General features: G+C 41.8%; 1 protein-coding gene across 1 annotated transcript in view; it reads left to right on the top strand.

Moving 5' to 3' along the window:
* LOC139380237 (tomoregulin-2-like) overlaps positions 1-25065 on the top strand; it is a 154317-nt gene that overhangs the window by 3935 nt on the left and 125317 nt on the right. The window contains exon 2 of the mRNA XM_071122772.1: positions 12174-12283. Coding sequence (XP_070978873.1) covers positions 12174-12283 — 110 coding nt within the window. The remainder of the gene's footprint in view (positions 1-12173; positions 12284-25065) is intronic.

Raw genomic sequence — 25065 nt, 5'->3', positions numbered from 1 at the left:
CATCCCGTTGCAGGATAACTTCCCTGCTATGCAGGAAATGTAAAATGTGCAGTTTATTTGCGGTTTAAATGGGCTTCTGAAGTTTGTTTCCATTTAGAAATTTCGGACTTGATTTTCCCTTACAAAAATGTTTGTTAATTATAATCCACATAATTCACATTTCCTGTTGCTGCAGGATTATTTTCATGCTGTAGCAAATTGACTGAAATTAAGATCCTAGATCTGTAATTGTTGACTGCTTGCCTCCAGCAACCTTTCAAACAGGCCTTTTAAGATGTATAAATCACCATAGATTAACTCATGGCCATGACCTGAGTTCCCCCTTTCATTTACACATGAGAGATCAGAAAGAGTGCTCTTGAACACATAAATCCCCCGCTCTTTGCAATGCTTGTTACCACTAACAAGCAATGGTTCTCTTATAGGAGAAACAATTCAAACCTGTAGCCAGGAACTATGACATACTTGATGTAAGAATGAGGTCAAAGAAGAGTTTCACCCTTGCTGTTCTGTTCTACATTTCTAATTGATTCCTTACATTTTTTTTTACCAACACAAGGCTTGAAAACAGGGAATGTCCTATAGAGCTATCTGGCTCTGTGACAGATGCAGTTCCACGTATGTTGGTGACGCATTGGACTGTGGAGAAATTGCTTTGGGTTGCATAAGTGCTTTGCTTGCCATCTTAATAGTTGGCATATAAACATTACCTTTTGCATATTTGATGTTTGCCAGCTTGTTTTGGTAAATTATTTAGTTCACTGTAATCTCCTCCTTTAACAGTGGGTGGGGCATAGGAAGTACAAATAGTCTTGGCCTCTGACATGGCATATTTTGCAGCTAAGAGCACATTAGGCCTGAAGCAATATACAGATGTAGGATCTTAATTCGACCAGTATTGTCACATCAAAATAATCCTGCAGCAACAGGATTTTAACGTTTAGTCCATAATGTTGTTTGATGGGTGGTTAAACTATAAGCTGGCCAAAATGAGGCTGCATGAAAAGTGCAAAATTGTTAATTTTAACTGTGTGTTAGTGTGGGTTTTCAGTGAATTTATGTAAATCACAAAGCTCATCTGCAATTCTCAGCAACAACAGAGTGATCAAATTAAGATCCTACATAAATGTTTTATGTTGTGGAGGTGCCGGTGGGGCTCCAACTAGTGTTGTTCTAGTAAATAATGTCCTGATGGAAACAAAGCACACTCTCACATGATTGGTTCATAGTTCAACGACGACATTAGCATGTGTGAATGTATGTATATGGATGGGTATTTTCACATAATTCTGGTTTAGGCTTGTGAGTGGGTAAGGTAATGGTTAGCGTAGGGGTTAGTATATTAACACGTCTGCTTTCGTCCAACTACCACTTGTGGCCTACAAGTCCTGTGCGTGAAGCGCTCAGCCACTCCAACCTACCAACCTGCTCACCAATTCCTGTAATGACTATTGCTGCATTTTCTAAGAATGCCAATATTTTAAAAGACACACAAATTGACCTCCCATAGACTCACTTCGAGGCAAGCAACACTGGACCATGCATGAAAGCACCAGCTGTTCTGGACGACTGTGTGATCATGCTTTCTGTATCCGGTGTAAGACCTTTAAACAGGTTAACATCCACAAGGCCAGACAGATTACCAGGACACATACTCAGAGCATGCGCTGACCAGCCAGCAAGTGTCTTCACTGACATTTTCAACCTCTCCCTGAACCAGTCTGTAATACCCACGTTTCAAGAAGACCATGATAGTTCCCGAGCTCAAGAACGCCAAGGTAACCTTCAAGTTCCTCGGTGTCCACATCCCTAAGGATCTATCATGGTCCAAACACACCAACACAGTCATGAAGAAGGTATACCAATGCCTCTTCCCCGTCAGGAGGCTGAAAATATTTTGCATAGGTCCCCAGGTCCTCAAAGTTCTACAGTTGTACCATCAAGAGCATCCTGACCGGTTGCATCACCGCCTGGTATGGTAACTGCTCCGCATCTGACCACAAGGCGCTACAGAGGGTAGTGCGTACGGCCCAGTACATCACTGGGGCCAAGCTTCCTGCCATCCAGGACCGAGAGTTGAAGTCGGAGGTTTACGTACACTTAGGTTGGAGTCATTAGAACTTGTTTTTCAGGCCATCCCAAGTGGCGCAGTGGTCTAAGGTGCTGCATCGCTGTGCCTCTAGAGATATTTGGTTCGAGTCCAGCCTCTGTCGCAGCCGGCCGTGACCGGGAGGCCCATCAGGCGGTGAACAATTGGCCCAGCATTGGTTAGGGAGGGTTAGGCCGGCAGGGATATCCTTGTCTCATCGCACACTAGCGACTCCTGTGGCGGCCCGGGTGCAGTGCACGCTGACACAGTCTCCAGGTGTATGGTGTTTCCTCCGACACATTGGTGCGGCTGGCTTCCGGGTTGGATGGGCATTGTGTCAAGAAGCTGTGCGGCTTGGTTGGGTTGTGCTTTTGGAGGACGCATGGCTTGACATCGACCTTCGCCTCTCCTGAGTCCGTACGGGAGTTGCAACAAAGAGACAAGACCGTAACTACTACCAATTGGATACTCCGAAATTGGGGAGATAAAAGGGGTGAAATAAAAAACAATAAAAAATTGTTTTTCAGCAATTCCACAATTTCTTGTTAACAAACTATAGTTTTGGCAAGTCGGTTAGGACATCTACTTTGTGCATACACTACACACATACACTAAGTTGACTGTGCCTTTAAACAGCTTGGAAAATTCCAGAAAATTATATCATGGCTTTAGAAGCTTCTGATAGGCTAATTGACATAATTTGAGTCAATTGGAGGTGTACCTGTGGATGTATTTTAAGGCCTACCTTCAAACTCAGTACCTCTTTGCTTGACATCATGTGAAAATCAGCTAAAGCATTTGTAGACCTCCACAAGACTGGTTCATCCTTGCGAGCAATTTCCAAACGCCTGAAAGTACTCATCTGTACAAACAATAGTACGCAAGCATAAACACCATGGGACCGCGCAGCTGTCATACCGCTCAGAAAGGAGACGCATTCTGTCTCCTAGAGATGAAAAGTGCAATTCAATCCTAGAACATCAGCAAAGGACCTTGTTAAGATGCTGGAGGAAACAGGTAGAAAAGTATCTACATCCACAGTAAAAATGAGTCCTGTATCGACATGCCCTGAATGGCCGCTCAGCAAGGAAGAAGCCACTGCTCCAAAACTGCCATAAAAAAAGCCAGACTACGGTTTGCAACTGCACATGGGGACAAAGATCGTACATTTTGGAGAAATGTCCTCTGGTCTGATGAAACAACATTAGAATTTTTGGACATAATGACCATCGTTATGTTTGGAGCAAAAAGGGGAGGCTTGTAAGCCGAAGAACACCATCTCAACCGTGAAGCATGGGGGTGGCAGCATCATATTGTGGGGGTGCTTTGCTGCAGGAGGGACTGGTGCACTTCACAAAATAGATGGCATCATGAGGGGTAACATTATTTGATATATTGAAGCAACATCTCAAGACATCAGTCAGGAAGTTAAAGTTTGGTCGCAAATGGGTCTTCCAAATGGACAATGACCCCAAGCATAACTTCCAAAGTTGTGGCAAAATGGCTTAAGGACAACAAAGTCAAGGTATTGGAGAGGCCATCACAAAGCCCTGACCTCAATCCTATGGAAAATTTGTGGGCAGAGCTGAAAAAGCCTGTGTGAAGCCTGACTGTTACACCAGCTCTGTAAGGAAGAATGGGCCAACATACACCCAACTAATTGTGGGAAGCTTGTGGAAGGCTACCTGAAACGTTTGACCCAAGTTAAACAATTTCAAGGCAATGCCTCCAAATACTAATGATTGTATATAAACTTCTGACCCACTGGGAATGTGCTGAAATAAATAAGTATCTCTACTATTATGACCTAAAACAGGGAATTGTTACTAGGATTTAATGTCAGAAATTGTTAAAATCTGAGTTTAAATTTATTTGGCTAAGGTGTATATTAACTTCCGGTGTCAGAGGAAAGCCCAAAAAACTGTCAAAGACTCCAGTCACCCAAGTCCTAGACTGTTTTCTCTGCTACCGCACGGCAAGCGGTACCGGAGCGCCAAGACTAGGACCAAAAGGCTCCTTTTAACAGATTCTACCCCAAACCATAACACTGATGAACAATTAACCAAATGGCCACCGGATATTTACAATCTCTATTGCACTCCACACTGGCCTTTCCCACCTGGACAAAAGTAACACCTATGTGAGAATGCTGTTCATTGATTACAGCTCAGCGTTCAACATTGTGCTGCCCTCCAAGCTCATCACTAAGCTAAGGACCCTAGGATTTAACACCTCCCTCTGCAATTAGATACTGGAATTTCTGATGGGCCGCCCCCAGGTAGTGAGGGTAGGCAATAACATCCTCCATGGTGACCCTCAACACGTGCTTAGCCCCCTCCTGTACTCCACATTCACCCATGACTGCATGTCCCATTCGACTCCAACACCATCATTAAGTTTACTGACGACACAATGGTGGTAGGCCTGATCACAGATGACGATGAGACAGCCTACAGGGAGGAGGTCAGAGACCTGGCAGTGTGGTGCCAGGACAAAAACTTCTCCCTCAACGTTAGCAAGACAAAGGAGCTGATCGTGGGCTACAGGAAACGGAGGGCCGAGCACGCCCCCATTCACATATACAGGGCTGTTGTAGTGGAGATGGTCAGGAGCTTCGAGTTCCTCGGTGTCCACATCCCTAAGGACTTATCATGGTCCAAACACACCAACACAGTCATGAAGAGGGTATACCAATGCCTCTTCCCCCTCAGGAGGCTGAAAATATTTTGCATAGGTCCCCAGGTCCTCAAAGTTCTACAGTTGCACCATCAAGAGCATCCTGACCAGTTGCATCAGTTGAAGTCGGAGGTTTGCATACACTTAGGTTGGAGTCATTAGAACTTGTTTTTCAGGCCATCCCAAGTGGCGCAGTGGTCTAAGGCGCTGCATCGCTGTGCCTCTAGAGATTCTGGGTTCGAGACTGGCTTGGTATGACAAGTGCTTGGCATCCGAACACAAGGCGCTACAGATTGTAGTGCGAACGGCCCAGTACATCACTGGGGCCAAGCGTCCTGTCACCCAGGACTTCTATACCAGGCGGTGTCAGAGGAAGGCCCTAAAAATGGTCAAAGTCTTTATCCACCCAGGTCACAAGGTGTTCTCTCTGCTACCATATGGCAAGTGGTACCGGAGCGCTAAGTCTTGGACCAAAAGGTTCCTGAACAGCTTCTACCCCAAATCCATAAGACTGCTGAACAGTTAATTAGATGTTCTGCTTTCACCCCCTACCTATATGTACATAGTACTTCAGTCAATCACCTAACCAAACCTACATGTACATATGACCTCAATCAATCACCCAAACTACCTCGTACCCCAGCACACTGACTCGGTACCGGTACTCCATGTATATAGCCTTGCTGTTGTATTGTGTTATTATCTTTTTATCTATTTGTTAATCTTCTTACTTTTTAACTGTACTGTTTGGGAAAGGGCTCGTAAGTAAGCATTTCACGGTAAAGTCTTCACTTGTTGTATTCAGCACATGACAAATAAAACATTTGATTTAATTTAATTTGTTTCCTTAGTTTTTTTTTCAGTTAGCAAATGTTAGCTACAAGCAGCTCACCGATTCATATTGTTCCCGAAGGCAGTAGTGTAACACAGGGTCAAAATACACTGAGCAACAACGAGAACTGTTACTGCTACTGTACCTGAAATTCTAGGCTGGACCAACCCATACATGTCTGTCAGGGAGACACAACCTCAAGCCTGCACACACTGTATGAATTGTACCTTTAGTTTTCCAGGTTGGGCTATATATTTGAGTCTTGTTAATTTGTGATTTTCGAGAAATCCAAGAATGTCTCGAAAAGAAACACGGCAAGTTCTGAGATTCAATGTCTTTTGAAAAAAAAAAAAATCTCACCCATTCTTTTTTCTTTTCGTTTTTTCAGAGAATACGTGGATTGCAATACTTTCAGCCTAAAACTATGAGAACACCAGACACTTTCGGCTTCACTACTGAATGTCCTAGATGTTGGCAGTCTGTAGCTCTGACTGTGTCTTTGAGTCTATGGCTTTGGGTCTGACTGTGCAGTAATTTATCTGATTATGTAACCGCTATGACTGTGACTTGCTTTTTGTGTCTGACAGTCAGCAAAGCACAGCTATTGAGTCTGTATTCCTATCTGGTATCTATTTGACTCTTTGGTCCACATTCATTCACAGATAAATGCAGACTGCACTGCGGGTACACTTACGAGCATTAAAACCACCACACCTCACAAGCTGTAGAAACTAGTTGTCATACAAGCTTTCCCCTCACTCTTACGGACATTGACATTAGATATTGACACATAACCACACCTGTCCTTAAAGTTGAAATCTGTTTCGGTGAAACTGCCACGTCCATTTGCGATATTACAAAAACGTTACTTCAAATATGGAACAATGTTTTTTTTTTCCATCGAACATCATTGTACATCACTGCACGCGGGATAAAACAGCAGAGTATGTATTGCAATTGTTTTTTTATTTTTTTACGTTGTTGGATGCTCATCTCCTCCTTTTCAAAAACAAAACAATAACAAATGGTCTGGGGTGGATCTCAGCTTTAAAATACAAAACATTCTGACTAATCCTACAGTGGGGTTTACATTCATCTGAGATTGATTGTTACTGTCTTTGTGTCTTCATATGAAATGTACTATTTCATCAAGTTACAGTCAACAATTGAAGTGAAGTAATTGCTCCCTAAGTGTATTTTAAATATTTATCTTTCTATTATCATGTTTATCTTTCAAAATGTTGTCCTGCAAACAGTTTGGGTTTTTCAAGGGAATTTTTCTACAATTAACTTGTCTGTTTAATATGCCTATACTGTATATAAACATATGTACAGTACTCCTACGCTGAGTTATATATTATTTCATATATTGATCTTAATGTGGTGCCATTTCTAAAGGCAGTTTATTGCATTCCAAGAGCTATTTTTGACAAGTAGGATAAATTACCTCTCTAAACTCCTAGGGCTCTGCTCATGTGTCACATTTGACACCTGCTTAGTAAATCCTTATGCAACTTGCATGCCATGTATTCTAACATATTACCCAAGGAAACACAACTTGAAGTGATTTAGGCTAATTGTTTTCTGTCAACGGTAGAAGAGAAACAGCTCCATCGTTGAGGGTGGGTCAAGTTTATGTTTCAAAGGCGTGTTTTTGAGGTGATTGTGGATTACTTAGCAGATTTCGAGATGTATGCTATTTTAGGAAAATTTTGTTGAAATTAGCTGGTGCTATTTTCCCCATTTCTTCTGTAAATTCTGCCTACGGGCGATTCCCCACGAAACTAGAACAAAAAAAGTCTATGAACATTTAATCAATAGAAGGTTCCTTTGGAGGAAGGATTGTTGACATACATTTGACATTTGTATCTTAAAGCATCATTGAGAAATTATTAATTGAAGTTGGAACATTTATGACATTTTGGCCATACCCAGGCCTCCTTTAAGATAATGTTTCATCTGTAGGTACTACAAAGCAAAAATTGGTGTCATATGACATATGATTAGTATTTTATTTTCATTAATCATTTTCTTATATACATTTATGAAAATGTAATAATATAAACATGAATATAGATTTTTTATTTGGCAAATTGTTTTATATATTGTTGAACATAATATACTCTATACTCAACGTTTCAGTGGGATCTATGATAGTTTTAAAGTTATGGTCCATTTTATACAGAGACATTTGCTTAGTGACATTTGTAACCATCCTCCTCTTCTTCTCTGGAAGAGCCTCCACTTCACTCTACCTAACTTTGTTTTCGCCTCAAATAATAGCACATTTTTTGTCAGTGTGTTGTATAAAAGACTACGGCTTCTCGGTTTCAAATGGACACCCTTTGAGACCACTTTGACATTTGACAGAGACATTTGCTTAGTTGGCAATGTAACCAATCACATGCCTTCTTTTACCACCACCAGCAGTGGGTGACCATTTTGAATCCATTTTCACATTCACTCTATTGGAAATGGATCATAACTCTACAAGTAACAGAGATCACACTCTGGAATGTTCAACTATATATATATATATATATATATATATACAGTGCCTTGCGAAAGTATTCGGCCCCCTTGAACTTTGCGACCTTTTGCCACATTTCAGGCTTCAAACATAAAGATATAAAACTGTATTTTTTTGTGAAGAATCAACAACAAGTGGGACACAATCATGAAGTGGAACGACATTTATTGGATATTTCAAACTTTTTTAACAAATCAAAAACTGAAAAATTGGGCGTGCAAAATTATTCAGCCCCTTTACTTTCAGTGCAGCAAACTCTCTCCAGAAGTTCAGTGAGGATCTCTGAATGATCCAATGTTGACCTAAATGACTAATGATGATAAATACAATCCACCTGTGTGTAATCAAGTCTCCGTATAAATGCACCTGCACTGTGATAGTCTCAGAGGTCCGTTAAAAGCGCAGAGAGCATCATGAAGAACAAGGAACACACCAGGCAGGTCCGAGATACTGTTGTGAAGAAGTTTAAAGCCGGATTTGGATACAAAAAGATTTCCCAAGCTTTAAACATCCCAAGGAGCACTGTGCAAGCGATAATATTGAAATGGAAGGAGTATCAGACCACTGCAAATCTACCAAGACCTGTCCGTCCCTCTAAACTTTCAGCTCATACAAGGAGAAGACTGATCAGAGATGCAGCCAAGAGGCCCATGATCACTCTGGATGAACTGCAGAGATCTACAGCTGAGGTGGGAGACTCTGTCCATAGGACAACAATCAGTCGTATATTGCACAAATCTGGCCTTTATGGAAGAGTGGCAAGAAGAAAGCCATTTCTTAAAGATATCCATAAAAAGTGTCGTTTAAAGTTTGCCACAAGCCACCTGGGAGACACACCAAACATGTGGAAGAAAGTGCTCTGGTCAGATGAAACCAAAATTGAACTTTTTGGCAACAATGCAAAACGTTATGTTTGGCGTAAAAGCAACACAGCTGAACACACCATCCCCACTGTCAAACATGGTGGTGGCAGCATCATGGTTTGGAACTGCTTTTCTTCAGCAGGGACAGGGAAGATGGTTAAAATTGATTGGAAGATGGATGGAGCCAAATACAGGACCATTCTGGAAGAAAACCTGATGGAGTCTGCAAAAGACCTGAGACTGGGACGGAGATTTGTCTTTCAACAAGACAATGATCCAAAACATAAAGCAAAATCTACAATGGAATGGTTCAAAAATAAACATATCCAGGTGTTAGAATGGCCAAGTCAAAGTCCAGACCTGAATCCAATCGAGAATCTGTGGAAAGAACTGAAAACTGCTGTTCACAAATGCTCTCCATCCAACCTCACTGAGCTCGAGCTGTTTTGCAAGGAGGAATGGGAAAACATTTCAGTCTCTCGATGTGCAAAACTGATAGAGACATACCCCAAGCGACTTACAGCTGTAATCGGAGCAAAAGGTGGCGCTACAAAGTATTAATTTAAGGGGGCTGAATAATTTTGCACGCCCAAATGTTCAGTTTTTGATTTGTTAAAAAAGTTTGAAATATCCAATAAATGTCGTTCCACTTCATGATTGTGTCCCACTTGTTGTTGATTCTTCACAAAAAAATACAGTTTTATAAATTTATGTTTGAAGCCTGAAATGTGGCAAAAGGTCGCAAAGTTCAAGGGGGCCGAATACTTTCGCAAGGCACTGTATATAAATATTGTGTGACAAATGTGACAAATCAAAAATGTTATGTTTTTAATATTCATGTTTTTATTTTTCAATAATCATAAATCAATCGAAGATGAAACATTATGGAGTTTTTAAGGAGACCTGGGTCAGGCAAAAAAGTCACAAATATTCCAACTTCAATTAATTATTTCTCAAACATGCTTTAAGATACAAATGTCAAATATGTGTCAACAAATTTATTTTGTTCTAGTTTTGTGAGGAATCACCCCAACTGTATATGGCAAAAATACCATGGGATCGCCTGACTTTAGAACACTCCCAAGGTATGAAAAAGGCTGACAAGTTTAATTTTGGAGCATTGTATTCTTGATGTGGGCATTTCTAAAGACTTGTTGGTGAGTAAGGTTTCTGGGACTAAGCAGGCTATTGTTAGTGTGCTGGGAACACGTGAACACCTCTGTTTCTTTCCAAGAAGTGAATTAGCCTGTAGCATGACTGCCACCATTCCTCTCCGCGTGAGTGTCACCCATGTGTCAGCCCCTTGCCACTTTCCCATGGCAACTCATAGGGCTCTCGTCTCATAAGTGCTTCAGTACAGCAGCCATATAATCCAAGTGTCACTCCGACGTCCATACTGCTGCTTCGGGCTGTATGATTATGTGGAGCCGCTAAGAGCTAACACTTGCTGCCCATTAAGAACCCATGTAAATAGCAGGTTGGCTATTTTAGCATGCTAGACTCCTTTCCTCTGAGCAATGAGCACCATCCAGAGAAGAGAGCATTTAGGCTGATGGCAGGAGAGTTGGGCAGCACTCGGGACGGAAGTGCTGTCGCAATGTTTAATCCATCACCTTACTACCCATCACATCTTGAGAACAACATTGTCATGTAGCTGGCCAACAATCCACAACACATTAATTGCTGAGCTTTTAGAGGCCAAGTGCATGCCTCAGATTATTGCTGTTTTCATTTTATTTTGGAAGAAATGTCAAGCAGAAATTGCTCTTATGACTAATTTGGCTTTGAATTTGAGTAAAACATATCAAAAAGTGATTGTTTAGGTTATGCATAACTACATTGAATACTCTTTCAAAAATGTTGATAATCTCTTATCTTTAATCTCAAAACGTGAAACACACATGCATAGATGAAAATGTATATTTTGTGTGCAGGTAACTGTACATGAATGACATGAATGTCAATTGTCCAACATTTTCTGAGCTAAGGTTGTATGACAAAAATGAGTGAATGTTGGACACAACACAAAAGAAGGCCAAGCCTAATTATCTATTAATGCAGGTTTTATGTATTATAATGAGGATAACCATCCTCCTCTTCTTCTCTGGAGGAGCCTCTACTTCACTCTACCTAACTTTGTTTTCGTCCCAAATAGCTCCTTTTTTGTCAATGTGTTGTATAAAAGACTACGGCGTCTCGGTTTCAAATGGGCGCTTTTAAGACCACTTTGACATTTGTAAGCAATGGGCTCAGGTAAAATAATAGCCTGGAGCTTTCTGTCCTGTCTCATGCCCATGAGACTGCTTGATTCGATTTGGGATGCTTCTTCTGAGTCATTTGATTTACCTAATTCAGACTGAATTGTATAAAATCCAACATTTCGTTCCAAATGGCACCCTATTCCCTAACAGTGCATTACTTTTGACAAGAGCCTAATAGGTCCTGGTCTAAAGTAGTACAATATAAAGGGAATAGCGTGCCATTTGGAATGCACCCACCCCACTGGGCACTGACGTCAATTCAACGTCTATCCGACAGTGGTTCAACGTTATGTCATTCAAATGACGTGGAAACAATATTAATTAAATCAGTGTGTGCCCAGTGGGGTAGTGTCCTTTGTAACAAAGTTTTTGCCTCCTCGGGACAATGCCTGGGGTTAACCTTGTTATATAAAGACAGACAGAACTTCCTTCCCTAAAGACAAAGACAGACTATGTTGTTATAAAATGTAGCATGACTAATGGAAGACATTGATTTCTCCAGTCCCCACTGGGCACAAACATCAATTCAACATCTAGTCCACATTATTTCCATGTGGAAACAATGTTGATTCAACCAGTGTGTGGGTCATTTGTACAGTTGTTTTTCCAATTGACTTAGCTTTTTTTTGCAATGGTATATGTTTAATGGGATTATTACAAAATGTATCCCTTACAAAGCTGTTATTGGTGCCATTCAGTAGGTTCTAATTTTAGGAAGTCTTATTCACCCAAAAATATTTTAATCTCAATGCGACTGTACACTCTTCAAAAAAAGGTAGAATAACCCTTCTGGGTTCCATGTACAACCCTCTGTGTAAATGGGACAGTAGAAGAAACCTTTTAGACAATAGGGTGCCATTTTTGCAACTTTTGCTTCAGTATGTTTATGTATTCAGCTAAAGTTTTGTGTTTTAAATGGCAGGTTTTGATGACCGGGACACAGACTTCTTTTTGTGTGACACCAACACCTGCAAGTTTGACGGAGAGTGTCTGAGAATTGGAGAGACAGTGACGTGCATCTGCAACTTCAAGGTAAGACATTGTTCAATGTTTTATTCTCAGAAAAATGTTTCAGGAAAAAGTTGCATATTCTTCTGTTCATATGCAGCGGTTATTATGAAATGGCATATTATTATTGCAACCTCATTTGGTTGTAGAATTATTTTCTTGGCGGGGATGCCTGTTTGTTGTTTTTCATGTGAAGGAGTGGGCCTTTAATGTAACAAAAATTGAATTTAAAAATGTGTTTTTTGTAGTCTACACCAGTCAGTGTTTCAACATCCTTTCAGTGCTTCGACTCAGAAATGTGCTTTTATAACTCGCTGATTGGTGGCTGGACACCAAAACCCACTAGCTATCAAGAGGGAGGGGACTACGATGTATAGTGAAGACAATTTACCGCTTCTCATAAAACCGAATGTCACTCTCAATCATGGTGGCTGTTTTATGTATTCCACTTCATTGATGGTATAGCCATTGACAACACACAGATTTAAATACCCTTATTAATAACATCAATCCAGTGAATGATGCTGTACTTTACGGCTTATGCTTCAGTTTACCGATCTATAACAAAATTGCAACAAACCAGCCATCCATTGATTGATTTTTTTGTATTGCTTTTACCTCATTCAAACAAATATGCTCTATATTACCTACATAAATGAAGATACTGAGATAAAGCACATGGATATGCCTAATGCGTTTCAGCTCGATGCTCTCATGTCCAATCCTGCGAGCTTATCAGCACATCCAGCGCCAAAGCTTGCTTTTATCTCAATTTTGTACTTCCCTGGGAGCGAACATTAGTAGAAGCGCACAGATAAATGACATTACCTCTCCATTTCTCATCCCTGAGATCTCGCACTGATAGTGGCTGTCATTCGGGACAGAGCTCTCTCTGTGAAGCTTAGCAAGAGGCGGTTAACACCGCTTTCATGTCATACTGACTTAATACTGGTGTGGCCTTGGGTCACGGCCTGCCGTGGCATCCTGTGTCTCATGGACAGGACAGGACCTGACGCCAATGCGCTTAAACCTACTAGCCGCCATGTCTTTATTCCATTAAGCGCTGTAATTCAGCAAAATGTATCCTCTTATGGGGGGTGGGCTGTGTCTGAGGGGGGCTGTGTACTCACCAACCCCTAATGTCCTAGCATGCACAAACATGCATTAGTGTGCAGGCATACACACGTGCACACACTTTCAGCCCTTGAGGGGTTACGTGCAGTATAGTTGAGAGGAGGAAGTGGGTTTGATCTGAGAGAATCAATGGATGCTATTCAACGGCAGGATGCCCATTCAGCAGCCGTGTTAGCTAGCTAGTCAACCCACACTGCCTGTGTGTGAGTGTGTGTACACACTTTTTTGTGTATGTGTGTGTAGCTAAAGCTCCATGCTCATGTGATTCTTGACATGCTGTGAAATATCATGTTATCGTTTAATGATACTTGAACTGGGCTCTCTTATCTGTGTTTAATTGGTGGGTTGTTGTGCTCACTGTACATGTTTTGTATGTCCTTGAATTAATGTAATGTAGTATTTTGTCTTGAGTCATGCTTGGATTTTTGGTTGAATGTCATTTGTCATCCATCCGTATTGGCGTATGACTCGCTTTCTAGCACCTCAGTGTTTTATTTTCTCCAAAATGCTATTGTGATAACGGCTCCGGCTTGCTCTTCAAGGTGTAGTTTTCACCCTGTCTGTAATGTGTGTTCTGTAACTCCATTATATTTGGGGTTGGCCATTTTCTCTACTGTAATACATTGGATGTCATGCCATGATGTTGCTGTAATTTTCTCTAATATTTGCCCATGACTGTCTTTCAGCAGTTTAATGGCATTCTGTGTATCAGTTCACAATGTTGCTTTTATTTCCTCTAATATCTGGTTGTTACTGGTCACTCAGAATTTTGATGTCATTCTCCTTCCAATGTTGTGATGAGATTCAGACTTCTGTGGATGTGAGGGTGGGAAAGGAGAGCGTCTCCTTCCTAGCTCTCAGAGCAAACTACCAGATATCACTCTCGTACACACACACTCAAATACACATGCATCTACGCACACACACACACACAAACACGCACACACACACACTTAAATACACACATGCATACACACACACTGAAGGACCGTAGCTATACCACGGAGCAGTCCCAAGTGGAATTCGGGAGGTCATTATCAGAGCATTCCTGATGGAGACCTTGTTCCATATATTTGTATGCATTTATGATACTTTAATTTGGGGCCATGTGAACCGTCTGGGTTGGAGACATACAGTCCATAGAGACGTAATGGTGGGTTTAATTCCCAGGGGCAGCCTTGGATAAAGGGCGCCTAGGGAGTCTGGATCAGCAGGGACCTTGGCTTAAGATGATGATGGCTGTTCAGGTATTCATCAGTGTTTGAGGTGAATCTACAGTAAGTTTGTCAGGAAGTGGCTAAGTATAGCTAAATATTTTCGAAGACAACTTGTATTGGGAGTTGTTACACCAACATCTCATATTGGCAGAGGTAGGAATCGTCACTAACGTGAAATGACAGGACAATGGATAATACATGATACAATATGTTTAATCTCCCCTCTTTCCTTCCTTCTTTCCATCCAACCCCGCTTATCTGTTTCTCCACTCCCTCCCTTATCCCTTCCACTGACTCTCTACCCCCTGCCTCTCTACCTCTCTCTCCCTCTATCTATATATTTTCTATTCTCCCTGCAGCTTCTACTCTCCTACTCCTTTCTCACAGATGTGGTGTTCCTCTTATCTGTATTGCATTAGTAGTGGGTCTCTGGACCTGCAAACCCTCTGAGACTTCCCTTGGGCTCTACTGTCATAGTGTGCTGCAAAGCTGACTTCTACCTTTGCATGACGAATGTGCCAATTAAAATCAGCTTGAAGAAGAGTCCAGTACCAGCGGCAGCTCCCAGAGCTGTGCCTTTGTCTTTGTGAGCAGACTATATGAGTTGATGCTGGTCGATAGGGCAACGTCGATAGATGGGCACTCCTGTAGTGTCCAGCAACACATGATGTTTTAGGGCCCTGAAATAGAGCCTGATGGCCAGAAGGGCAGTCCGTTGGTGTATAGCGTGATGCTACTTTAATTAGTGTTGTCACGATAACATTTTACTAATGATACGATACCAGGCCAAGTATCACGATACCAAGTAGGACCACGGGGAAAAACTTCTGTGGCCTGTTTGCCCCGTCCCCTGGCCGCTTGTTCCCATTTTCTAAACGTTATGTGCATGTGCTACAAAAAAACCTGTCACTGATATTCACACTTATACTCAATACAACACATACATACTGAATTTAACTTCACACTGTATAATAGAATACTGCATAGAATGGCTAATCTGCTCATATTTACAAAGGTTTACCTGTGATTTGGCTGGAGGAACGTGAGGAAGGAATATACATGCATAATGATCTGCATGTTATTGTGGCAGTAAGGGGAAAACACTGCATGAAACGTTCTACTCTTCAGTTAACACACAGACACACTTTCCCTCCCTCACAGTCTCTCTCTCTGTCTCCCTCTCTTGTAAAAAAAAAAAAAAAACACACACACACACACACACACCAATCTCTCTCAAACATACACACACTGTTCCCAACTTTAAAAACGTGAAGCACCATCAGAATGTAATGAGCACCAGAAAGAGAAAGATTTTTTATATAGTTTGGCTTGTGAATCCTACCTTTGAAGCACATCTCTTGAGTAGCAGACCCTTTTCCTTTCTACTTGTGCCAATAAAATGTGCCTATACCTACTGTCAAGTTACCAGATTCTTAGCTAGCTAGGTAACATGACTGAGCAATATCAAACCAATAATTATTGGGATTAGTTTAAAATTGCCTGTGACATCGTTTGTGAAATTATATCAAATTGCACAGGAAGAAAGAAAATGTAGCTCTGGTTATAGGAGTCATATTTTTGTAACTGTTTTAGCTCAAGACAAGACAATTTCTTAGCTGTAAAGGTGCAAGAATGAATGCCTGTCGCAGAGCTGTTTTTATCTCTGGCACTGCTGCATGACAGCGAACTTGCAAAGCCTATACTCAGACTGGCCCATGCTCCTGGTTATATATATATATATATATGTACAAATGTTTATTTATTTATTTTTATTTCACCTTTATTTCACCAGGTAGGCAAGTTGAGAACAAGTTCTCATTTACAATTGCGACCTGGCCAAGATAAAGCAAAGCAGTTCGACACATACAACGACACAGAGTTACACATGGAGTAAAACAAACATACAGTCAATAATACAGTATAAACAAGTCTATATACGATGTGAGCAAATGAGGTGAGATAAGGGAGGTAAAGGCAAAAAAAGGCCATGGTGGCAAAGTAAATACAATATAGCAAGTAAAACACTGGAATGGTAGATTTGCAGTGGAAGAATGTGCAAAGTAGAAATAAAAATAATGGGGTGCAAATGAGCAAAATAAATAAATAAATAAAATAAATGCAGTAGGGAAAGAGGTAGTTGTTTGGGCTAAATTATAGGTGGGCTATGTACAGGTGCAGTAATCTGTGAGCTGCTCTGACAGTTGGTGCTTAAAGCTAGTGAGGGAGATAAGTGTTTCTAATTTCAGAGATTTTTGTAGTTCGTTCCAGTCATTGGCAGCAGAGAACTGGAAGGAGAGGCGGCCAAAGAAAGAATTGGTTTTGGGGGTGACTAGAGAGATATACCTGCTGGAGCGTGTGCTACAGGTGGGAGATGCTATGGTGACCAGCGGGCTGAGATAAGGGGGGACTTTACCTAGCAGGGTCTTGTAGATGACATGGAGCCAGTGGGTTTGGCGACGAGTATGAAGCGAGGGCCAGCCAACGAGAGCGTACAGGTCGCAATGGTGGGTAGTATATGGGGCTTTGGTGACAAAACGGATTGCACTGGGATAGACTGCATCCAATTTGTTGAGTAGGGTATTGGAGGCTATTTTGTAAATGACATCGCCGAAGTCGAGGATTGGTAGGATGGTCAGTTTTACAAGGGTATGTTTGGCAGCATGAGTGAAGGATGCTTTGTTGCGAAATAGGAAGCCAATTCTAGATTTAACTTTGGATTGGAGATGTTTTATGTGGGTCTGGAAGGAGAGTTTACAGTCTAACCAGACTTCTAGGTATTTGTAGTTGTCCATGTATTCTAAGTCAGAGCCGTCCAGAGTTGTGATGTTGGACAGGCGGGCAGGTGCAGGCAGCGATCGGTTGAAGCATTTAGTTTTACTTGTATTAAAGAGCAATTGGAGGCCACGGAAGGAGAGTTGTATGGCATTGAAGCTTGCCTGGAGGGTTGTTAACACAGTGTCCAAAGAAGGGCCAGAAGTATAGAGAATGGTGTCGTCTGCGTAGAGGTGGATCAGAGACTCACCAGCAGCAAGAGCGACATCATTGATGTATACAGAGAAGAGAGTCGGTCCAAGAATTGAACCCTGTGGCACCCCCATAGAGACTGCCAGAGGTCCGGACAGCAGACCCTCCGATTTGACACACTGAACTCTATCAGAGAAGTAATTGGTGAACCAGGCGAGGCAATCATTTGAGAAACCAAGGCTGTCGAGTCTGCCGATGAGGATGTGGTGATTGACAGAGTCGAAAGCCTTGGCCAGATCAATGAATACGGCTGCACAGTAATGTTTCTTATCGATGGCTGTTAACCTGTTGGATCTCTGGGGGCGCTATTTCATTTTTGGATAAAAAACGTTCCCGTTTTAAGCGCGATATTTTGTCACGAAAAGATGCTCGACTATGCATATTCTTGACCGTTTTGGAAAGAAAACACTCTGAAGTTTCAGAATCTGCAAAGATTTTGTCTGTAAGTGCCCCAGAACTCATTCTACAGGCGAAACCAAGATGATGCATCACCCAGGAATTAGCAGAATTTCTGAAGCTCTGTTTTCCATTGTCTCCTTATATGGCTGTGATTGCGCAAGGAATGAGCCTACACTTTCTGTCGTTCGCCCAAGGTCTTAGCAGCATTGTGACGTATTTGTAGGCATATCATTGGAAGATTGACCATAAGAGACTACATTTTCCAAGTGTCCGCCTGGTGTCCTGCGTCGAATTCGGTGCGCAATTGCCAGCTGCTTCCACTTTACCATTTGATTCAGGGGAGAAAGCATGTGTCCAAGAACGATGTATCAATGAAGAGATATGTGAAAAACACCTTGATGATTGATTCTAAACAGCGTTTGCCATGTTTTCAGTCGATATTATGGAGTTAATTTGGAAAAAAGTTCGCGTTTTGAGGACTGAATTTTCGGTTTTTTTTTGGTAGCCAAATGTGATGTATAAAACGGAGCTATTTCTAATACACAAAGAATCTTTTTGGAAAAACTGAGCATCTGCTATCCAACTGAGAGTATCCTCATTGAAAACATCAGAAGTTCTTCAAAGGTAAATGATTTTATTTGAAGGCTTTTATGTTTTTGTTGAAATGTTGCGTGCTGGATGCTAACGCTATGCTAACGCTAAATCCTTTGTTTGCTAGCTACTGTTACACAAATTATTGTTTTCCTATGGTTGAGAAGCATATTTTGAAAATCTGAGATGACAGTTTTGTTTACAAAAGGCTAAGCTTGCGAGATGGCATATTTATTTCATTTCATTTGCGATTTTCATGAATAGTTAACGTTGCGTTATGGTAATGAGCTTGAGTCTGTATTCCTGATACCGGATCCGGTATGGGGAGTTCCAAGAGGTTAAGATATCGTTTAGGACCTTGAGCGTGGCTGAGGTGCACCAATGACCAGCTCTGAAACCAGATTACATATCAGAGAAGGTATGGTGAGATTCAAAATGGTCGGTAATCTGTTTGTTGACTTGGCTTTCGAAGACCTTAGAAAGGCAGGGTAGGATAGATATAGGTCTGTAGAAGTTTTGGTCAAGAGTGTCCCTCCCCTTTGAAGAGGGGGATGACCGCAGCTGCTTTCCAATCTTTGGGAATCTCAGACAACACGAAAGAGAGGTTGAACAGGCTAGTAATAGGGGTGGCAACAATTTCGGCAGATCATTTTTAGAAAGAAAGGGTCCATATTGTCTAGCCCGGCTGATTTGTAGGGGTCCAGATTTTGCAGCTCTTTCAGAACATCAGCTGACTGGATTTGGGAGAATGAGAAATGGGGAAGGCTTGGGCGAGTTGCCGTGGGGGGTGCAGTGCTGTTGACCGGGGTAGGAGTAGCCAGGTGGAAAGCATGGCCAGCCGTAGAAAAATGCTTATTGAAATTCTCAATTATGGTGGATTTATCAGTGGTGACAGTGTTTCCTATCTTCAGTACAGTGGGCAGCTGGGAGGAGGTGTTCTTATTCTCCATGGACTTTACAGTGTCGCAGAACTTTTTTGAGTTATTGTTGCAGGAAGCAGATTTCTGCTTGAAAAAGCTAGCCTTGGCTTTTCTAACTGCCTGTGCATAATGGTTTCTAGCTTCCCTGAACAGCTGCATATCATGGGGGCTGTTCAATGCTAATGCAGAACGCCATAGGATGTTTTTGTGTTGGTTAAGGGCAGTCAGGTCTGGGGAGAACCCCCTTGAATGGGGCATGCTTATTTAAGATGGTTAGGAAGGCTTTTTTTTTTAAATACCCAGGCATCCTGTACTGACGGGATGAGATCAATATCCTTCCAGGATACCCCGGCCAGGTCGATATGAAAGGCCTGCTCTGTCACGGGATACTAGGAGTGGTGGGTGGAATCAGGCGCAGAGAGCAGGGTTCAGTAAATTGTCAATTTATTCTCCGGCGCACAAAAACGGTCACGCCAACACACAGGGCGCATACAACTGACCAGCCCAAACACAGGACCAAAATAGTCCGGAGAATACACACACGAAAACCACCATACAACAGAGTAACAAAAACAATCCCTCACAAAACAAGGGCGGGACAACCTACTATATATAAGGACGCTAATTAAACTAAAATACACACAGGTGAAACTAATAAGACAAAACCAACAGACAAACGAAAAAGGGATCGGTAGTGGCTAGTAGGATGGTGACGACGACCGCCGAGCACCGCCCGAACAGGCAGGGGAGCCAACTTCGGCGGAAGTCGTGACATGCTCGCTGAAGTGTTTCAGGGAGCGTTTGACAGTGATGAGTCGAGGTCGTTTGACCGCTGACCCATTACGGGTGCAGGCAATGAGGCAGTGATCGCTGAGATCTTGGTTGAAGACAGCAGAGGCGTATTTAGAGGGCAAGTTGGTTAGGATGATATCTATGAGGGTGCCCGTGTTTAAGGCTTTGGGGAGGTACCTGGTAGGTTCATTGATAATTTGTGTGAGATTGAGGGCATCAAGTTTAGATTGTAGGAAGGCTGGGGTGTTAAGCATGTTCCAGTTTAGGTCGCCTAGCAGCACGAGCTCTGAAGATAGATGGGGGGCAATCAGTTCACATATGGTGTCCAGAGCACAGCTGGGGGCAGAGGGTGGTCTATAATAGCAGGCGGCAACTGTGAGAGACTTATTTTTAGAGAAGTGGATTTTTAAAAGTAGAAGTTCAAATTGTTTGGGTACAGACTTGGATAGTAGGACAGAACTCTGCAGGCTATCTTTGCAGTAGATTGCAACACCGCCCCCTTTGGCAGTTCTATCTTGTCTGAAAATGTTGTAGTTTGGGATGAAAATTTCAGAATTTTTGGTGGTCTTCCTAAGCCAGGATTCAGACACAGCATGTAACAACAGAAGACTGATCAGGGTCTCCATCCCCGCTCACCATCACTGCTAAATTAGATTTACTTTATTGAACTGGTGCATACAAAAGACTAGTTGCTGTTGCTTCATTTTTTTTACTCAATTTATAAATAACTGACCTTATAAACATTATATAACTGGTGCCAACAGGTTCTTTAGATCGGTAGGGCTGAAAATAATGGTAGTATCATATGAAACAATACTACGGTATTATAATGTTGGTATCATAACTATCATGACATTTTGGTACCGTGATTTTACGGTGGACCGTAGATTAAAGTATAGCAATAAGGGGAAATATAAGGGAAACTCACTGGTGAGTATGTTCGGTATTGGTGTGATAAAATAGCCCAACAAGCTCATTTGACAATGTTAGTAATTGAGAGGAGATCTGAAGACATTATCCTAAATTTGTCATTCAAGGCAGAAATCCCACACAACCCACCTCAAGTCGCCCAAACATCCTAATTGAATCATTTAACGCCATCAGAATGTATGGCGTGGGGGGGGGGGACACACACTAACCAGGTTGTCAGGTGCACGTTGTTTCCTCCGACACATTGGTGCGGCTGGCTTCCGGGTTGGATGTGCGCTGTGTTAAGAAGCAGTGCGGCTTGGTTGGGTATGTTTCTTAGAACGCAATGCTTTCGACCTTCGTCTCTCCCGAGCCCGTACTGGAGTTGTAGTGATTAGACAAGATAGTAACTACTAACAATTGGATACCACGAAAAAGGGGGTAACATTTAAAAAAATAAAAAATAATAATAATAATAATGTATGGGGGGGCAGGGCAGGTTAGTTAGCACAGAAGTTAGCATCTGTGTCAGCTGCTCAGCAGCACTAGCTGGCCTGCCAGACACCATTACAGCCCGTCTCCGGTGACTGCGCTGGGGAGACTGCTCAGGGACAGGCAGGCAGAGGCCTAATCAAGAGGAGACTGCCAACCGATTAAAGAGCAGAAGCACAAGCTAAGCAGCCCCAGTCTTTCCCACCAACTGTCAGAGCAGACTAGCATCCCCAACCATTGCAAGGCATCATGGGAGTTTGTCAATCACTCAGACAATGCGCAACACATTTCCATCTGGGGGATGGGAGGAATATATCATCAGGTTAGACACGGAACGGATTTTATCCTGGGATGGTGTTCTTCGGGAATTAGTTGTTGGTCCATTGCTTTTTTGTCATCGACCCCCACTGACATAAACTGACTGACATTTTAAATTAACCAATCCACCCTCTTTGGAGGACACATCTTTTTGTTTTTTTAAAGCTTTTCTGCTACAAAAATATACATTTTACATACACATTTTACATACATGGTACTTTTATATGAAGCAGTCACATAACAATAATACATTACCAAACATAAATTATTTAATCCCAACCCTCAGCCACTCTCAGCACATCCCACCTACTGTATCACCACAGACCACCATTGTTTGGTTTCCATGTGCCATATATTTTTCAATTGTGTTTTTCGATATTTTACATAAATGTTGAACCTTTCTAATCGTATAGTATCCACAGATTGTGAGCTAAAGATTCAAACTTTTCCTACGAGTAAATATATTATTTATTGACTGACTATGGCTTTCCAAATCGCCCAACACTGTTATTTGTACGGTTAATTTTAAGTCAATGTTTTTTTTTAACCATTCCTGAAACTGTGACCAGAAACAAGCTACATAGGGGCAATACCAGAATAAATGATCTAGTGATTCTGTCTCTTTGCAGCAAATTCTACAGAGCTGAAATTGTTATATGCCCCATATACAGTTGAAGTCTGAAGTTTACATACACTTAGGTTGGGGTCATTCCACCAGTCCACACATTTCTTGTTAACAAACTATTGCAAACTATAACAAACTGTTAGGACATCCACTTTGTGCATAACATAAGTAATTTTTCTAACAATTGTTTACAGACAGATTATTTCATTTATAATTCACTGTATCACCATTCCAGTGGGTCAGAAGTTTACATACACTATGTTAACTGTGACTTTAAACAGCTTGGAAAATTCCAGAAAAGGATGTCATGGCTTTAGAAGCTTCTGATAGGCTAATTGACATCATTTCAAGGCCTACCTTCAAACTTAGTGCCTCTTTGCTTGATATCATGGGAAAATCAAAAGAAATCAGCCAAGACCTCAGAAAAAAAAATTGTAGACCTTCACAAGTCTGGTTCATCCTTGGGAGCAATTTCCAAACGCCTGAAGGTACCACGTTCGTCTGTACAAATAATATTACGCAAGTATAAACACCATGGGACCATGCAACCGTCATACCGCTCAGGAAGGAGATGCATTATGTTTCCTAGAGATTAACGTAGTTTGGTGCGAAAAGTGAAAATCAATCCCCGAACAACAGCAAAGGACCTTGTGAAGATGCTGGAGAAACAGGTACAAAAGTATCTATATCCACAGTAAAACGAGTCCTATATCGACGTAACCTGAAAGGCCACTCAGCAAGGAAGAAGCCACTGCTCCAAAACTGCCATAAAAAAGCCAGACTACGTTTGCAACTGCACATGGGGACAAAGATCGTATTTTTTGGAGAAATATCCTCTGGTCTGGTGAACAAAAAAAAACTGTTGGCCATAATGACTATCGTTATGTTTGGAGGAAAAAGGGGAAGCTTGCAAGCCGAAGAACACCATCCCAACCGTGAAGCACGGGGGTGGCAGCATCATGTCGTGGGTGGCAGCAGCATGTTGTGGGGGTGCTTTGCTGCAGGAGGGACTGGTGCACTTCACAAAATAGATGGCATCATGAGGAGGTAAAATGATGTGGATATATTGAAGCAACATCTCAAGACAACAGCTTGGTCTTAAATGGGTCTTCCAAATGGACAATGACCCCAAGCATACTTCCAAAGTTGTGGCAAAATGGCTTAAGGACAACAAAGTCAAGGTATTGGAGTGGCCATCACAAAGCCCTGACCTCAATCCCAGAGAACATTTTTGGGCAGAACTGAAAAAGCGTGTGTGAGCAAGGAGGCCTACAAACCTGACTCATTTACACCAGCTTTGTCAAGAGGAATGGGCCAAAATTCACCGAACTTATTGTGGGAAGCTTGTGGAAGGCTACCCGAAATGTTTGACCCACGTTGAACTATTTACAGTGCCTTGCGAAAGTATTCGGCCCCCTTGAACTTTGCGACCTTTTGCCACATTTCAGGCTTCAAACATAAAGATATAAAACTGTATTTTTTCGTGAAGAATCAACAACAAGTGGGACACAATCATGAAGTGGAACGACATTTATTGGATATTTCAAACTTTTTTAACAAATCAAAAACTGAAAAATTGGGCGTGCAAAATTATTCAGCCCCCTTAAGTTAATACTTTGTAGCGCTACCATTTGCTGCGATTACAGCTGTAAGTCGCTTGGGGTATGTCTCTATCAGTTTTGCACATAGAGAGACTGAACATTTTTCCCATTCCTCCTTGCAAAACAGCTCGAGCTCAGTGAGGTTGGATGGAGAGCATTTGTGAACAGCAGTTTTCAGTTCTTTCCACAGATTCTCGATTGGATTCAGGTCTGGACTTTGACTTGGACATTCTAACACCTGGATATGTTTATTTTTGAACCATTCCATTGTAGATTTTGCTTTATGTTTTGGATCATTGTCTTATTGGAAGACAAATCTCCATCCCAGTCTCAGGTCTTTTGCAGACTCCATCAGGTTTTCTTCCAGAATGGTCCTGTATTTGGCTCCATCCATCTTCCCATAAATTTAAAACCATCTTCCCTGTCCCTGCTGAAGAAAAGCAGGCCCAAACCATGATGCTGCCACCACCATGTTTGACAGTGGGGATGGTGTGTTCAGCTGTGTTGCTTTTACGCCAAACATAACGTTTTGCATTGTTGCCAAAAAGTTCAATTTTGGTTTCATCTGACCAGAGCACCTTCTTCCACATGTTTGGTGTGTCTCCCAGGTGGCTTGTGGCAAACTTTAAACAACACTTTTTATGGATATCTTTAAGAAATGGCTTTCTTCTTGCCACTCTTCCATAAAGGCCAGATTTGTGCAATATACGACTGATTGTTGTCCTATGGACAGAGTCTCCCATCTCAGCTGTAGATCTCTGGAGTTCATCCAGAGTGATCATGG

Source organism: Oncorhynchus clarkii, chromosome 22 (assembly GCF_045791955.1).
Source record: "Oncorhynchus clarkii lewisi isolate Uvic-CL-2024 chromosome 22, UVic_Ocla_1.0, whole genome shotgun sequence".
NCBI classification, from domain to species: domain Eukaryota; kingdom Metazoa; phylum Chordata; class Actinopteri; order Salmoniformes; family Salmonidae; genus Oncorhynchus; species Oncorhynchus clarkii.
Note: the sequence above shows the minus strand (reverse complement) of the source record. Positions and strands in the feature narration are given on the sequence as shown.